Raw genomic sequence first — 19,070 nt, forward strand, 5'->3', positions numbered from 1 at the left:
TTGCTGCTTGCTTATGGATGATCATTTAGGTCCCATTTGTATGCGGAAGAGTTTCCAATTTAAGCAAGGATGATTGTTCACTTGTAGAACATACATGTGTGTAACATAAGGCTTGCGTGTATTCTAGCTTCTGTCTCTAACTGGGGGAATGACTACAGCAGTAATTTGGCTCAAGTGGAGAAAATCAGTAGAGTGAAGCAGTTGGTGCTGTGACCCTCACCTCTACATATTCTGCTGTGTAGCACTTTTATTTTGGACTAGATTTAGTGGAGCCTCTCAGGATCAAATATCCATGCTACTATGTGTGTTGAAACTGTTCAGAGCTGTTATTTGCTTGGATCTGTGTGTCCCCTTAGGGGTTGAAGCATGACAGATAACACCATTACACTCGTACATTTCCACTTCCAGTTTATATTTCTCCGTAAAGAATCCACATCGTAGATACTAAAACTGGTCTGTGAAACCATTGCACAGTGAGCAGAATAGTGCAGAAGAGAAAAGGATTTGCTTCTAAATTGCACTTTTGCTCTGAACCAAAATGCTAGTGTAAACATAACGTTCAGCTAACAGAACAAGGCCTTCTATAGTTTACAGAGAACAGATAAAGTCACATAGATTGTATTCTACTAAATTAATTTAGCCTGACATGAATGTGAGGACAGAAAGGAACGTAATGGGAATGCAAAAAGGATTTATTATAAACAAGGCAGTGCTCATTGAATATTTACATGCCCACGTATGTTTATTTTGCTCATTCTGGTTTTTGTTGCCTCCCCACCTCCTGACAGCTGTACCTTTAGTTTAATCTCTTTAAATGTTTTGTTAAATTAAAGCATGATCTTTTTATGTATATAACATACTTATGTATACACACACACAAACACAGAGAGTTTACAAATGTGCCCAAATTATAATGCTTTAAGTTGAGAATGTTCTTTTGAATTTCTTGCTTACTTTTATTGACCTGAACTAAAGATCTTTCATCGGGCATTAAGGATGGGTGTCCTTTTTCTGACAAAGAGGTTACTGGACCTGTCCAGCACATAGGTGTTTGTTGTCCTCTGCTGAAAGGTGCAGTCCTCTTAGATGTGTCAGAACATACCACAAAAGCAGCCGCTCTCCAAACTAGTTATTTCAGGATGCCTACATTAGCTCAGGTATTCTTAATATCTAAACCAGGTCACTTTGACAGAACTACATTAGGGAACAATTATAGAAGTTGTGCTGTGACAGATGGGGAGGAGCTGTTGTCTCTGAGCACAGGACAGGGAGGAGGAGTTGCATTGTTGACATTTCCACCTGGTGCAGCTGTAGTCAGATAGCAGTTTAACCTGCAAGCTTATCTTGTTCTTGTCTGTTTGTTTGGGGTTTTTTTGTAAGTGTAAATGCAGTATATTTTGCTAATAAAAGCTATTAAAATCCTCAGGGAGAGAAAGCAAGCACAAGCCAATTTCGCCACATTCATGGAAGGAAGCGAAATTTACCATCTCAGCTACAGTTGTGGTGTGTGGGATTATAATTTGTGCATTTCACCATTGCTGGATTGTACCTCTGAGCAGCTCATTGTTTTTCTGTCAGTTTTTCTGCTGGCTGAGTTTTTGAGTGACATTGATCGGTATTGCCCAGGTGGGGAAAGTAACAACTTAGTATGCTAAAATAAACTGGGAAATGTTACTTTTTTGCCACCCAGATAGTTTGTCTGATAACTTTACCTCACACCTGTTTCATGTTTTCTTTTTTTATATAATTTTCCATTTTGTTTTGATTCTTCTACAACACTTGAAAACTAACAATGGATGGCAAATCCTGCAGTACAGAACCTTTTAATTACTAAAAATAAATATTGTCCCATTGTGGAAGGCATGGGATACTGTAGAAATGGTAGTTGTCACAAACTAGTTGTTGCCAGCATTTCTGGTGTGATTATAGCAAAGGATGTGGTCTTGCTCTTCTCCCACTGGTTAGGGACACATTGCCAGGTTCTAACTCTCTGAACTAACTTGGCATAAGATAAGCTCAGCTCCAGGGCAGCAATAACGGGGAGAAACAATACTGCCTGTGTGGATGCTGCCTAGCTGTTCCAACAGGGTAGCTAGCTGGTATCATCAAACTACACCATGACTGATGTGTCAGGAAGTAGGAATGTAGATATTTTTACCCACCCAGTTGCAATCTCTTTTTTCATTTTAATATTTGGGTGTAAATCATTGATGTCTTCTAACATCAGACTTCGAGGTGTCTTGCATTGTATTTCATGTCAAATCACCACTGTAAAGCAAAGGAGAAATGGATGACTTGGACAAGCTTTCTTTTTCAGTAGGAGAAGAGAAGCACAAGTTTGTAGTCTCTGTTTTTAGCATGAAACAGTTTAAATAAGCCACTAGTTCAGGATGGATATTCCTATTCTTGTTCTATACTCAAACTCTGTGCGTATTTTGTAAGCATTCCAGTTTTCTGCTCCCAAATCTGGATAAGAAACACTTATGTAGCTGTTATCATCAGCAAAAGTATCGAGGCAGAATATTCCTGAGCAGTTTTTCAAGTCCTTTTAGGGGAGTCAGACTAATCAAACCAAAGCAATCCAAAAAGAGTCCCGCAGTAAAGCTCTGAAGCTGCATGATAAATTGCATATCACAGGTTAATTGCTATAATTTTTCTGTTATAAATAAAATAAAAAATGTGTTCAAGAAGAAATAAAGGGTTAGGAAAAAAATCTTTTAATCAAAAAGAGCAATGACAAAATAGGTTTTGTTGCAGGCTTGGACAATATGGCTAAATATAATGGTTTTCTTTATGCATTTCTGTTTGCTCCATAAATCATCAGGTTAAGAATGGATTTTTGCATCTCCTGTTCTAGAGTTCATCTGTTATCTCAGCAAGGTTTCTGGTTTTTTGGACGAGAGGGATGGCTTCCTGCTTGAAAAGGGCATGCCCTTAATAGGTGGCCTTTCACTATTGAAAGACTGTAGCAGAACTTTGTGCCCAGTAATTGATGCTGTTTGTTACAAAGATTTCCTGTTAGAAAATAAAATTACCTTGCTAGTAGTAGAGATCTTTCTCTGAGAATTGTGTTTTTAAAATCTATTTTAGAAGGTCGAGAGAGGCAGAGAGGATAAGCAAGACTATAGCAGTAACTGCTTTTTTGACAAGATATGAAGTTTGATTCATGGGTTTGGTTTTAGTTTTTAATTTAACATTTCTGGCTTAGTACTTGGAGGTCTTTTTACTCAATCTCTACTAAAAAAATTTTGAAGGTATATTTCTCTACAATGTCTTTCTTATCTGGAGTTGTGTTTTCTTCTAAGACGTTCTGAAGTAGTTAATGGAAAAAACAAGTTTCCTTTTTCTAGATGCATATTTTTTTAAGTACAGTAACTTTACTAAAAAGTTAAAGAACTACAATAAAAATAGTTTTAAGGTATTTTAAGATTTTAAATAAACTTTGGACAATTTATATTGCATTTCTCTCTATAAAATGTATTCAACTGTTCAAGTCATAAACAAAGCTAAGGTAGAGCTAGTTTGTGTTTGATTTTTATTTGTGTGTTGTTGATTTGGTTGAGTTTTTCAAGACCTGTGCAAACAGAGCTGTACAACATCCTAATGACAGGACAGCATAGTAGAACACCTGCAGGGAGTCACATGCAGTTGTAGGGTAAGTCCCTATATTGCTGATGAGATTATAATAATAGTAGTCATTTAACCTCACTGTTGAAAACCAGGGAGTGCATTATGATAGCATGCCACATGCCAATTGAGGTGCACTCTCTTAAGAGAATCTGTTGTCGGCAGTGATGTGACTTGGTAATGAATCACATACCATTTATATGTGCACCACGCATAGTTGTATTTTCCTTCCATCTCTCTAAACTGTTCTGTAGACATTCCATTTCATTAATGCCACTACAGTAAATGTTACTGTTTCTTCGGAGCTTCTTCTAGGTACGTGTAATCTTGGCTTCTGTGCATCGTCTTTGTTCATGAAGGGCTGGGAATTAAATTAATAAGTGATAGTCCCAAATTCTGCCTTTTTTTTTCCCTTCGTTTTTAATACCAAAAAGAAGAGAGAGATGGGTAGGTAAGAAATCTGTACTGGTCCCATAACTGAAATGAAGTGGGATGGAGGATTTACCAGAAGGATCAGCCTGGGTAGGAAAAAGGAAATAAAAAGGGGAAATCCTAGAGACTAGCCTTGCATTTATCTCTCTTTTTCAATAAAAGAATTTCCTTTCTGGAGGATTAGCGTGATTGGCATGAGTTTTGGTCTGAGGCATGAGCCTCTGTCCTTGCAGCTGCTGCTGTCTGCCCTGTCTGCTTTACCCCAGTGCCTGAATTCCTCCAGCCTGTGGGTCCCACATGCAGTTGTAGCATGTGCATACTTAATACTTGTGACATAAATATCATCTCTATTTGCAGATAAGTGAGGCATGGTAATTTGTTCAAGTATATGTATCAAAAACTCTGTCCAAAATGTTCTCTGTTCTCACAAAAAGCCTCTAAAAAAAAAAATCTTCTTGCCCCAATTCCTGAGCTGTTCTATGTTGTTCCCTGGTAGCTAAAGGATAGCTCACTGTAAGTAAGAGATTCTCACATATGCCTTATGTTAGGCAAGCAAATTATTCAAACAATATCAAATTGATAAGTTTTGTAGGGTAAACACACTGTATTTATACAGCATATTTAAACATGACCTCTGTATTCAGAGAGGGAAATCCTATCCCCATTGAAGTTGGTTCAAGAGCTTCACTGGGACCAGTGCCGATTGTCAGTTTTAATATGTCATATTCAGATTCTTGTGCATGCAAAATACTTAGTGAAGAACAATTTTGGTATTCTAGAACATGTTTTTGAGATGAAAGTAACAATCTGAAGCTTAAAGAGAGGAGTGTCCAGTCAGCAGTGAAAGACTGTAAGCTATAGAGCTACGAGAATATTTTAAAATCTGTCTACACTTAAAAAATTATTTTCATGCAAGTTGCTCCCTTGAGTTGTATATCTGCCCATGTCTTATGTTTAATTTTCCTTTTTAACAGGTAGAGAGAATTGTTGACAAGAGGAAAAACAAGAAGGGAAAACCAGAGTATTTGGTGCGATGGAAAGGATACGACAGTGACGATGATACTTGGGAGCCAGAACAGCACCTTGTTAATTGTGAGGAATATATACATGAATTTAACAGACGCCACAATGAAAAGCAGAAAGAAAGCACATTAACCAGGACAAACAGGACCTCTCCAAATAATGCCCGAAAACAAATTTCTAGATCTACCAATAGTTCTTTTTCAAAGACATCTTCTAAATCTTTAGTTATGAGTAAAGAACATGAGTCAAAAAATAATCAACTTTTTTCTGCTGCACAGAAGTTCCGGAAAAACAATTCCCCATCTCTTTCTGGACGGAAAAATATGGACCTTGCAAAATCAGGTATTAAAATCCTAGTGCCCAAAAGTCCAATTAAGAGTCGGACAACAGTTGATGGCTTCCAGAATGAAAGCCCGGATAAAATGGACCATATAGAGCAGGATCAAGACGACTCTGTAGCACCAGAAGTAGCAGCAGAAAAACCGGTGGGAGCTTTATTAGGACCTGGTGCAGAGCGTGCTAGAATGGGGAGCCGACCAAGGATACATCCATTAGTGCCACAATTGCCAGTGCCAGTAACAGCCACAATTGCATCAGCATTAACAATAAATGGAAAAGGTAGGTGTATGAGTTGGTCGGTTTTGTGTTGATTTGTCATTTGACTGGGGTTCTTTTTGCTGCTGAGATGCAAACAAATTACCCACTCTATTTCAGCCATGTTAAGTCTGGAGAACTTCACAACTTTATTTTGCATAACTATATGACTACAAAGCCATTTCGAATTTTGCCAGCTTTTGGTTTCCTCACAGAGATTCATTGGTATTTGTGTTTTCAGAATCACCATAAGATACATCTGTGTTTGCCTTGACGTTGTGCGGTACACCTATTTAGTGTACCATTTCCAGAGATTACATCATTGCTTTAAGTTTATTTAAGTAGGTCAAATTTGGTATGAATATTAGAAACTTTAATTATGGGAACAGATGAATGGTGTGAGCAGGAATTTTTCATAGCAGTTTATGTATCTATTTTGCTATTAATATTACCTGGAAAAAAACCTGTGAGAATGATGTTGCTTAAAAAAAAAGCTGATAAGCTTTGTTTCAGTGAGCATTTGAGCCAGTTGTGGAGATACATATGCTTCCTGCCTGGTTTGACATCTGTCTTCATTATATTTTATCAATATTTTGTTGTTTATACCTCATTTGATATTGGGCGCTTATTTAGGAGTGATGCTTGGCTTGCTAATATTTCAGTAGATGACAATTAATTCAATTCGTGCTGTAAAATTTGTGATACCAAAGGAACCCAAACTGCTTTTCTGGGAGGAAGCTGTTCATTTCCCCATCCAGCTGAGACCCTTGTTTAGAACATGTTCCTCATTCTTATGCTCCAAACCTTTGTTCTTCCCTGATAGACCCAGGTAGTTGTGTAGTCACAAGTGTTCTTGTAAGCATACTTTTAAGGCTAAATTTTCAAGTTAAAATTTGCAAGTAAATACTGCATCCTCAAATAAAATGCAGTGGGTAAGATCTGCAAGTATGCTATTGATGACAGCTTGCTGGAAAAATTGCCTGAAATTTTTCAAGGACTGGGCCTGCCAAAAAACACACTTAGATACACTATATAGGGAGAAAAATGTGCTGAAGACTTCGGGAGCGTTTGTATTGGGTACCCCACTGTTGTTTGCATTGAAATATTCTGAAAAAATAGCTGGAGCAGGAAAGGTTGGAAAGCAGTGGACAAGGGAGGAGTATACTTCTGGAGCTGCGGTGTCAGGTCATGGACCAACCCATTTTGCTGCAGATGAACTAGGTAACCATGGTAATGGACACACAGATGCCAGGAATATCTCTTGCTTTGCATGGGCTAAAGAAGGAATGTAAATCTCAGAGGATGTAAACAAAGCTGAAAGGGAAGATGAAGAGATGCCAGGATGTAATTCTCTGTGTAGGTGAGGTAGAGGAGTGCGTTTTTGTGACAATTAATGTGCATTTTGGAGTCTGGTGGTGTTTCTAATGTAATGATTGATAAGTGCTGCCATCAGCATGCTGGTTTTTTGCCTTGTGGCATCCAGGAAAAAAAATGGGGACATGAAGGACTTTCTTAGGTAGATCAGATGAAATCATTCCCACCTTTCATTCTGGTATTAGTGATATGGCAAAGGCCCAGCTACATGGCATCAAGTGGAAGTGGAAAGACCTGCACAGGAGTGGTAGTGACACAGAAGATATTAGTTGAGGTGCGTTTATCTGTTTCAGTGAGATGTTAAAATTTCTTCAACTGCCACCACTTCCTTCAACTCTTCTTAGGCATTTGCCTGGGCAACTAACAATGGAAGCTATTGACTGACTCTAGGGATGATGACAATATGAGATTTTTCTCACACTTATGTGTTCATGAAATCTTAAGGTGTAGATCAAAAAAAGGAGAGCTAAGGAGATAGTCACAATACGTGGTGGATGGAACATACGCAATATGTTCCACCTTCTGTCTGCTGCTGGAGGCATATCAGTACATTAACTGAGGCTTTCCTTCTCTGTCCTGATACACCACTGCCAATCCCCAAGCTGAGCTGTGCAGTCTGCTGGGAAATGGATGCTAAATAGCATTATTAGGACTTTGTTGTGCTCACCTGCAACGCTTCTGGTCTTAGCATTCAAATCATGCATTATTTCTGTGATGATAAAACTTGGAGACAAAGTTGCAAAAGAAAAATAATTTCCATTTGTTTCTGACACCTCTCTCTTCCTAGCTTTCCAGGATTTCTTTGACAGATATCTTCCTTGTGGAAGCCCAGGCTTCAACTCAGATGTTATGCATGGCCTGAGTGGACCTTTATTTAGGGAGAAGCCAAGAGAAATAGCCCTGTCTCCTAGAGCTCACCTAGCCTTGAAGCTTCCTGAGCTGACACATTGCCTGTCTCTTCATTAAAGATGTGCTCTTCTCCTTGCTGTTTGTATTTTTAGCTTCACACTGTTATTCGTTAAAAATGTAGTAAATAGATGCTTCCCTCCCCTGCATGGATGGGGCTGTTGCAGTTCAGGATCCTGTTTTACTCCTTACTCAGGACATTCCTTCTTTCTTAAATGGACACCTCATCACATTTTCAGCACCACCTCAGGATTCATACATCATGAGAGGTATTTATTGCACAAAAATGCATCTTCATATGCACCAGATCTGACATATTAATAATACGGATGATAGATCTGGCATTTGAAGCACTCTTTCCAAACTTCCCACCTCCTCTGTATATACCTTCTGTTAATTTTAAGAGTTCCTACTACCACTTGGAGGATGCTGTCAGGAAGACAAAGGCATGTTTTGAAAAATAACTTTTTACTTGAGGTGGTTTAGGGATTTTTTTATCAAGATATTTTTGTTGGTAAACCAAGTTCATCAAAATAGAAATCACTCATTGTAAAGCATAATTTTGAAAGATTCTAGAAAAATACACATTACGCTTCAAAAAGCTTTAGTCAGCTTTTTAAATTGAAACAGATTTAGATTTTTTGAAGTAATATTGGAAAAATAATTTAAAATTTTAATATGAAAACAGTGTTCCTAATTTTGAGATTATTGCTATGTCTGCTTTTGAGCTGTGTGACTTCTGTTGATTTTTGAGTCCTAGCTCAGGATGGTGAAACTCTTCATTGTTTACTCTGTTCTTTGTTTGTTTTCCCCAGCCTTACTTTTGCCGGGTTTTTAAGTTTAAATTATAATAAAAGTGGTGATCATTAGCTGTTACTAAAAGCTAATGAAAGCAATCCTGAATTTAGATGAATGAAACAGAAAAGCACCATCAAAGAACTAAATGTTGTGGAAAAGTTTTTAGTGGCACATACAGTCAATACATATTACTCAAAACTAGGCAAGACAAAAAGCAGCCTCACGTCTAACAGTAGGTTTTGATACCTTTAAAGTTTTTGAAAGCTTCCTTCATTAAAATGGCATTAAAAAGTAGCTTTGAAATCTTACTGGAAATGTTTTAGCCACAGTACACTCATAATATCCAGAGAAGTTCTGTTTTAGGAAGGACCATAAGCCAGGTGAATACCATTGCTTCTAGTTGTTTGTTTGGGATTTTTTCTGGTTAACCCTATAGTTGCTGCAGTTTTTATTCAGATAGCTGTGTCCAACATGTGGATGCAATTCAGAGTAAATGCCACAAGAAGGGAGATTTTGGGCAGAAAGGCATGCAAAGCTCAAAGTATAAAATGAGGAAGAAAAGCACATCTAGCTGTATATGTTGTTATAATTAGAATAAGGCAGGCTGGTTCTTACATACGGGAAGAGAAGAAATACGAGAAATGCGGTGAATTACATCACTTGTTAGACAGACAAGCACTACCAGTGTTCATGGTGGCATTAGAGCATCTCCCTCCTTGCACGTATTAGTCTAGATGAATAATTTGCAGGAGCAGCAGACTGACAATCCAAAGATGCTTGTGATGTATCACCCTACAAGGAACAAGGGTGTCTGCTGATTTTTCACTTGGATACTGGTGCTATTTTTATCTCAAACCAGTGGTTTTGTCACCAAGAGAAAAAGCCAGACATTTAAAAAAAAAAAAAAGACTGAACTTAAAATTCTCTTTGTTACCTGTTCTCTCCTTTCCCCAAAGCAATTTATCGGATTAAAAAACATAGACTTGGAAAACCAAAAATCCACTCAAACACCAAGGGAAAAGAGTGTCTATTTCATTAAGTGTTTGATAGCTTTAGGCTCAACAGGAATCAAGTGTAGAAGGGATTATGGAGGCAACTGGAACTGGGTGGAAACGTACATTCTCTATAAGATACCAAGCCAAGCTGAAAGGAGTTCTGTCCCTCCCTGTTCCTTAGGGTGAGGGGAGCTCACGCAGTTCCCTCCCAAAATCTCCCAGTTACTTTTTTTCCCCCTCTCCCTGTATGTGCCTGGGTGTTGGACTTTACATGAGGAGCAGTCCACTGTCACCAGTGTAATGGACCACCCTCAAGAGTCCCATGGGAAGAGCACAGCAGTTGACAAAGGTGTGTTGGGTGTGAAGCACATATTTGTCCAGGTGGATCACAAGCCATGCATGTAATCCTCTCAGAAAGCAGAATGGAGAGTTACAGTTCATTGCAGTTTGAATTAGAGTGGACAGTACAATTAAAGGAAAGGTGGGATGATGTGTTACAGTTTTTTTGGATTTCTTTTTCACATCCTGGAAGGACAAAAGCAGTTTTGAGCCCTCATTTTGTTTGTTGGCTTTTTGGGATTTTTTTGGTTATGCAGTCAAATGTGATTCAAAATAAAAGAACTTCCTTTTTCAGTGTGTTTGTACGTTGCACTTGGATGGCAGCTTTATCTCTGCTGAGTGATCTGGAAAGCAACCAAGTATTTTATTAGTGCAAACAAAAGCCTATGAAGTGGGTTAAAGTCCTTTGCAAAGCCCTCTTAATTTCTGAAATTACTGGTTAAACTTCTTTGTCAAATGCAGCGATGTGAAATTTTGTATCTTCAGTTGTGTATGCATTTAGCAGATCACTAAGAGTAAAGAGTAAAGCAGTTTTCATTACATCAACCTTAAAGGTACCTTTGGCTTGTTTTTTCTCCAGAAATTTCATTTTGGTCTTATTTCTTAATTCACATTATTATGTCCCTTATTCACACTGTGTTGCAACATTTTAACCTAACATCAAATTAGCTTCTGTGTTACAAAGTCATTTTTAAGTTCTTCAGATTCTTTAAACTAAAATAATATTCTGAGTTGTTGTGAATTTCTTTTTTATCTGTATTTTCTGGCTTAGTATAAATGGAAAAGTGTTAAGTAGTGTGGTAGACTGGATGGTCTGTGTCGTAGACTGGATGGTCTATGTCGTGGAAAACTGATCTGTTATCCCATACTGTTCTGGTTTCTGTCTCCCCTCTGCCCTACTGCTTATGCAGTTTATAGTACACGTTATTGTTACTTTACATGGAGTTCCAGGATTGAGAACTTACTGTGAAAATCTCTCATCTTCAGGACCATATTGGTTTATGTCAACGGATTATCGTAATAATAAGGATCTAAGTGCAGGGTTTGCTGTAGTTTTCTGAGAACATAAGGCATAATTGACTGTTTTCTTTCTTTTTCTGCCTTCTGCTGTCCTTCACTACTCAGAACAGAGATGCCTCAGTCGGATGTTACATTGGGGTAGGCTTTTGATACAGCTAAGCTAGTGTAAAATGTAGTTACTTTGAAAAAGAGTGGTCCCATTCCTTTTCCTCCCTTCCCCAATTCCAGGTATGGGATATATGTGTGTGTGTGTGCGTGTGTGTGTGTGTGTATATATATATATATATATATATATATACGTGTTTACAGAGAGAAAGAGATGTGGCCTAACCAACTGCTCCTTTAAGGGCAGGCTTATTTTTATCAGCCTTCTGGAAGTGACAGTGAGGGAGAGGATGTGTCCCTGGGGAGGGAGACAGACACATGCTTTTTCCTCATTTTAATTCTGTCCCTGAAAAACCTTTACAGGAAACTCTGGATTAAACATATTTTTTTTTTAAAGGGTAAGAGACTTCTCAATAAATTCTCAGTTTGGACATAAAAACCTCAGCCTAAGTTGATGGAGAAACTCCTCTGTTATTTTCACTGGAATTTGTATTACACCTGCAGGCTCACGGGTAAACATAAAGCTCGTAGCTGTGCAGTTCTTCTGACATTACACCACTTTACACAGACTGAGGGTCTGGAGTCTAAATCTCTCATGACTGACTGCTCAAATGGGCTCAATAATGATCAGCCATCATGTTCTCCTACAGCACATGTGCCAACATGGGACAAAAGTAAATTCTGAGGACAGGTTTGTCACACCTGCTGTGTCAAAACTTAGGAAAGATGAAGCCCAATGAAGCAAAGGCTCTGTTTACAGGGTTCACTTTCAACCTACTTTGCATACATCTACACAGAGAAAATGTGTTGAAGATCAGACTGAATGATAGAACAAAAATGTTGAGGTAGATACTTTTTTTTTCCATCCAACGTTGTCAAATTGTAGAAGTTCAGAGCAGCTTTTGATAATAGAGCAGAAATGTAAAGCGCAAACAGAAATACTCATGCAATGCCTTTTACAGTGCCTGGCAGAGGAACCAGCAACTTTTTTTTCTCTTGCTGTTTCAATTTTTGAAAAAGTTTCATCTCCCATCTCTGTTAAGGCTGTGAAGTGGATGGAATGCATGTTTGCTAAGGCAGTTGTCATTATGAATCTGTGTTCTCTTGAAAAGAAGATTAATCTTAATAGTTTGATACAAAAATCTATTTAAAAAATGGACTAAAATGACCATAATACGGTTTGTGGAAGATTTGCCTAGATCACATTATCTGCCTAAAATAAAGTCAACAAAACATCCTCACATGGAGACTTACAAGGGAGTTAAAGTATCGTACAATTAAGAAAAAAACCCTGAAATAGTTTGTTTGCATCAATGCTTGTGAAAGAAAGAAAGTTCTTAGATTGAGGGACATGCAAAACTAAGATTCAAAAAACAATTTTTTTAAGGCTAGCTGCTGGAATAACAGCTGGATACAGCTTTGCATGTTACAGGTGTTTGCAAAAATATCTTTTTTTTTTTTTTTTAATATAATGATGACTAATGCAATAGCCAGATCCTATATTGCCCTGGAATAACTGTACTCCCTACCCAGCTGGAGAAATTTCAGTACTCAAAGTGGCATAATCATGATCCAAAACTGCTGCTTTAGTTATTAATAATAATACAACAAAGCACTGTTATTTAAAAGAAAATAAATACAGGAGCCATACGTTTGTAATACTGTATGCATTTTTTCAAATAAAAAATATCTAAATTATCTGCTGTACATACATTGATATTGTAAACTCACTTAAGAACACACACTAAAATGCATTAGGCCACAAATTATCAAACAATTGATTCTGCTGTAGTAACTCTTAATTTTGCAACCTTAGAATGCATAAAAAAGCTCTTGGTTTTAGTAAGTATTTATAATTTAAAATGATTTAAAGTTTATTATGTTTTAGATACCTTTAGGAAACAAAGACAAATCATAAACATTGGCGCTTTGAACTATAATATTCTATATTTGAACACATCTGAAAACTGAGAAGTTCTAAAATTTAATGTGGAAGAAGAGGAGGAAAGAGAGCATCTTACTATTGTATTAAGAGTTCTTTGAACATCTCAGTGAAACACAGATAAAGAAATACAGATTGTCATCTCTTTTCTTTGAAAATTTTCCTTGAAAGAGGCAACTAAAGAAAGTAAGTCAAAAGACAGGTAAAAAACTGACTGGAAGGATGGAAAACAGAGTAGGCTTAGTGGTTCATTGTACTTGTGTCAGAAGATTAGCAGTGGAATTTGTGTTTATTTATATTTATTAGTGATCTCTTTTTAAAAAAAGATGTTGCAGTGAGCAGCAAAGGTACAAAACTTGCAGAGAAACACCTTATTACTTAAGACATAAGAAAACAGAAACTTCAGAGGGACATATCTAAAGCAGGAGGCTAAGCAAAATGATGAACAGCAGGAAGAGAACTTCAACTGATCGTTTTTCTTGCTAGCTCCTAAACAGAATTTTTAGCCTGGGATGCAGATAGGAATACCTGAACACTCTAAGGGCAACTCCAAGAAGACTTGGCCTAATATTGGACTAAAGAGGCTCTCAAGATTTCTCTGTTTGTCACACACATTTGTTATTACACTTCAGTCATGCTTGCTGTATAATGAATCCATATGTAACATGTTGGCTGGCACAGTGTCTTCCATGCATTGGCGCTGCTGTTCCTTGGATTTCAGCTTCGATTCCTGTATTGGTTTTGAGATGGGGGTAGAATGAGAGAGAGGGAATGGAGTAACTGACTGGCTGCCTTCTCAGACAAGGCCCCTATGAGATGTGTTTCAGTGTACTTCCAGTGCATACGCAGTTGGAGAATCTAGGCCAAGCCATTGATGGAAGCTGGTACAACAGGAACAAAGAGGATATTCAATAATTTGTTAAAAAATCATGTATCTAAAGGGAATATGGAAAAGATGTTGGAGAAGAAACAAATTATAGACGTGATGAAATAATGACGAAAGTAATTGGAAATTTCTATTCTGGAATTGAATAAGTTAAGGAGACATCTAAAGAAATCAAAAGGTGTCAAATTCAAAAGAGAAAGATAATAACTTTTGTTATAGCTTCCGTTTAGTCCTGAGAACTGTTTGTAAAACATATTCGAGACCAAGAGAAGAAGAGGTAATGGCCATTAAAAAAAAATTCAACATTTATAAGGATAATGGAAATGAATAGTATTTATAGGAAACGTATAGTTTTACAAAGAATATAAGTTCTTTTTCTTCAGAATTAAGGAAATGTTTTGTGACATACTTGAAAATTGTAATTCAGTGATTTTTGTACCTTTTTCAACATTGTTGGCCACTATTATTTATGGAATAATTCACTCAACTATTATTTATAGAATTACTTTTATACCATGCAGACATTCAGAGATTCTGATCATTACTCTGTTAGGATATTGGATAGGCATTGGAAAAGCAGTGAGAAGGTGGAGCTCTGGTCAGGTTTCTGCTGAGGTCCTTATGTAAAGCACCCTTCCTTTAAAAAAATTGCTTATAGAACTGTATAAAACAATTATTTTAGAAAAAAAAATGCTACAAAGTTCAGATGCTTTAAGTAAAGAATACTGATTGTCATTCATCCTCTTTTGCTTTGGTATAGTCAGCTCAAAACCCACTCCAGTGTAAACAGATTTGTTGTGTTCTCCCCTCATTCTTTGGTTTTCTGGACAGATTTCAAATTCAGTGGGCACTTCCAAGAAATACAGGAATGAGTTGAAACCAACAGTAAATGCAAAGCTAATGCTTATTTTATTGCGCATAACTTTTTATTGACAGAGCTAATTTAAAAACAATTTTCAGCAAGTGGAAAGAATAGCCTGTCAGGGCTTCTCTTAAAGTTGGTGATTTTGTGAAGATGTATTTGTGGCAGTTTGGGGCAACACCCTTTCAGCAAGGAGTTCAAAGACAGTGGTTTTCTTCTTATATTAGTACAAGCAGGCAAACTCAAGATGGCAATAATGGGTATTTCAGACAATTTACTGTGTGGTTTGTGATTTTCTGTTTCAATTTCTGAATACAAAGGATGACAGATTATTCTGTGTTCTTTAGAGAATCATGTTTTTTTACCTTCCGTGAGTGTGTAGGCAATTAGCTTGAAAACCTGTTTTAAATATTTAAAAGTTTATTCAAAACACAAGTTACATCTTTGAGTGGGACATTTTATTTTCTTGTTTCTTTGCTTTGCACATTGACAATGCTTTTTGTTCCATTAGCTTTATTGGGTGCTGTATAGTCAGTTGGGTTGGGGACGTGTGTTTAGAAATGACCTTTCTGAGCACAAACAGTGGAGCAGCAAAAAAACTTCTTCAAATATGTGAGAGGGAGAAAAAAAAAAGAAATCTTCCCATTAATAAAAAAGGTCTTGTGTAATAACTGTACAGCGAGAGGATGGGTTTTCTCAAGTGATCATGTAGTACAACACAGTAATGATAGTAAGTAGAGGGCCTTCCCAAGCTCTGGGTCAGGAGCCAGGGCCTATTTTGGAAGAAGTACTCTGAAATTAGGGTTTTCTGAACTTGATTTAGTTTCTGTTCTTAAGAATCGGAGGAAATGTTTATTTCAAAGATTTTCTTTCTCTTTCTGGAGTGCTAAATTCAACAGCCCTTTAGATGGTGTAGAGAAAATGTAAAAAGTAGCAAGTGTATTATATTTAATCATCTTTGAAAGCAATGGGTAAAACTATTCAAGCATGAGTGGCTTTAAGAAACATGACAAATCAATACTATACTTTTTTCTTTTCTTCCAGCAAGTGGTTTAGATAACTGTTATGTTTGTTGACCTCATGGGGAAATGCTTATGCTTTGCAGTTTTGAAAACCAGATTTCTTTTTGCATTTCCAAATACAGATCTAACTAGCTAACATTAAAGATTGAGCACTAAGTCTTCTGATAAAGTAATACAAGCCAAAACTAATCAGTACACCTCACTGATTTTTATTTTTCAGCTTGCTGTGAAACTTTGAGGAAGAAAATGGACTTGTTACAGTGATATGTTAAGATATTTTGTTCTTAAGTTCTTTCTTATCTAGTATTGAGTTTTACTCTGGCACAACGGTCGTCTTTAAGAAATCATTATTCCTCTTGTGTATCTTGTCACAGAGTCTCCCTGTTACTGTTTTGTTGGCATAGTCCAGTTTGAAGTGCCATAATTTAATAAGGTATATTAGTAGATTAGTGATTGATGCATGACATGTTAAGGAGCACTCCATTCTCTATTAGATATTTTAGGCATATCAGTAATACACAATTTTTAAAAAAGTAAAAAATCTAGATTCTTTTCAGTTAAAATGTAATATGAAGAAATTCTTACGCCACTATTGTGTATTATAAATTACAAACTAATAGGGTAATGTAGTACAAATAGGGCAAATATTTACATATGTTCTGGTTAAAAAGGTTGAGAGTAATACTAAATAAATTTATTTCAGGATAAAACTGTCAATCAGTGGGTCTGTCGTTGACCTGACATTAACATCTCTACACTTTTCCTTCTGTAATTTTGGCTAATATTTTAGTATTTAGCCAGTGTCAATATTAGCTATACTATGATATTTTAACAGCTTAATCAAACTCAATGATCACATTTTCAAACATTTTAGTCTTTTGTGTGTCAGGTTTTCTTAATATACTTAAATATTATCCTATCTTTCTCTTATAAGTACTTCATATACTCTTTGGATAGGTCTTATGCTGAGACAATTTTAGATTCTCCTTCTGCACTGCTGTGAGTTTGGTGGGACTGTGTCAGGGCCTAGGGAAGGCCCTTGGGGAGGCTGTTGGAGCCTTTGGATGAAAACTGAGATACTCTGGCATCCCTGGCAATCCTCAGCAGTTAAAGAGGATTTCTGTTGGTTGCAGGGTGATATGAACTGTTATTATGATCGTTGTGTGCTTTTACAGATTTTGTTTATAGGTCAGTAAGTGCCTTGGTGTCTGTCCAGTTTTCACAGATACTCTTGTAATTCTGCTCTAATTGTACTGTGGCTTCATTTAGCAGTAAAATGTTTTTGTAGGGGTAAGGTGAGGTAAGGTAGGGAAATCGATTTGGTGTTTTGTTTTTTTTTTTAAATTTAGATTTTGCAGGATTTGCTGTGAAATCCTAGCACTGCTATGCCTAGTGTTTGTTGTACCTCAAATCAGTCTTGTTCACATCTGTTAGATACTCTGAAATGACCGAATAGAACAAATAAGCAAATGAAATGCAATACTACTTTGTAACATCTCTGCTAGTAATATCCCTGGCTTCACTGATCAAAATATTGTGGAGTCTAGGATCCTGCTGAACACATTGAAGGTTAGTACTAAGACAAATGTTTTCAGTTTTAGAAGAGGAAACTTCAGCTCGCTGAGAGCTCGACTGGGAAGGGTTCTGTGGGAAGCTTCCATGGAGAATAAAGGAGCCAGCAAGTACTGGGAGATTTTCAGGAACGCTCTCCTGGAAACACAAAAACCATTCTTGCCCTTTAAACATGAGGGAGGTAGGGAGAGATGCCCTTAGTTTAACTGTGAGCTTCTGAGTCTGCTCAAAGCCAGAAGAGAAGCATACCATAGATGGAAAAGCAGACAAACACCCAGTGAGAACTACAAGGGCATTGACAGGGTGTGCAGAGGTGCAGCTTGACAAGCAAAAGTTCAGTTCAGATTGAAAGTAGCCCAAGATGTCAAAAACTACAAGAAAAGGTTCTTTAGGTATGGAAACAACAAGCAGAAACAAAAGGAAAATACTGACCTGCTGTTAAACAGAAGTGAACAGTCACCAACAGTGTGGGAAAGGCAGAGGGGTTCTCAATACTTTCTTCTCCAACTTTACCAGCACTGCTGGGCCCCCAGCCTTGGGAACCAAAATTCAAGCGGATGCAAACACAGACCCTCTGTTAGCGAAGGAAGAGTTGGTGTGTGACCTGTTACAGGGGCTCAACCCACACACACCAGTGAACCCTGTCACTGTCCAAGCGAGGTGTTAGGAGAGCTGCTGACATCACCGCCAGGCTGCTCTCCATAATTTTTGAGAAGTCACAGGTATCAGGGATATCCCAGAAGACTAGAAGAAGGCTGATGTCACCCCTATCTACAAGAAGGGCTTAGGGGAGGATCCAGGAAATTATAGGCCCATGAATCTTACTTCAGTCCCTGGGAGGGGGAACGAATGGAATGAATCCTGCTGGGAGCCACCATGGGTCAGATGAAGCATGTCATTGGAAAGAGCCAGCACGGATTCACCAAGGGCAAACCCTGACTGCCTTCTACAACCAAGTAGCCTACTCAGTGGATGTGGGGGTTGAGCAGTGGACATTGTCTGCTTGGATTTCTTCAGGGCTTCCAATACGGTTTCCCACAGTCTCCTAAAGAAACTAATGCGTGATGGTTGAGCCTGGTGTCCCATGCATTGGGTGGGGAACTGGCTGATGGGCCACACCCTGAGGGTGGTGGCAAATAGCTCCTCTTCAAACTGGCAGCCTGCCACAAGTGGGGCCCTCCAGGGACCGATACTGAGCCCAACACTGTTTAATATCCTCATAAGTGATCTGGATGATGGGATGAAATGTACCCTGATGATGTTTGCCAATGGTGCCAAACTGAATGGGAAGTGTACACTTTGGAAGGGAGAGCCACCTTGCAGGAAGACCTGGATAGGCTGGAAGAGCAGGCAAACAAGAGCCTTGTGGAATTCAACAAGGACAAGTGTGAGGAAAACATAATCCAGGAGTGCAGCACAGCCTGAGATTTACCTGGCTGGGGAGCAGCTCTGTGGAAAGGGACCTGGGGGTCCTGATGGACAAGCAGCTCAATATGAGTGAGCGGTGTGTTGCTGTGGCAAAGAAAGCCAACGGGATACTGGGCTGCATCAACAAGGGCATCACCAGCAGAGA

General features: G+C 37.9%; 1 protein-coding gene across 2 annotated transcripts in view; it reads left to right on the forward strand.

Moving 5' to 3' along the window:
• Positions 1 to 19,070, forward strand: part of CDYL (chromodomain Y like) — a 107,011-nt gene that overhangs the window by 42,410 nt on the left and 45,531 nt on the right. For both annotated transcript variants that reach the window (XM_032692108.1, XM_032692112.1), the window contains exon 2: positions 5,034 to 5,700. In XM_032692108.1, the coding sequence (XP_032547999.1) occupies positions 5,034 to 5,700 (667 nt within the window). The remainder of the gene's footprint in view (positions 1 to 5,033; positions 5,701 to 19,070) is intronic.

This window comes from Chiroxiphia lanceolata, chromosome 1 (assembly GCF_009829145.1).
Source record: "Chiroxiphia lanceolata isolate bChiLan1 chromosome 1, bChiLan1.pri, whole genome shotgun sequence".
NCBI lineage: Eukaryota > Metazoa > Chordata > Aves > Passeriformes > Pipridae > Chiroxiphia > Chiroxiphia lanceolata.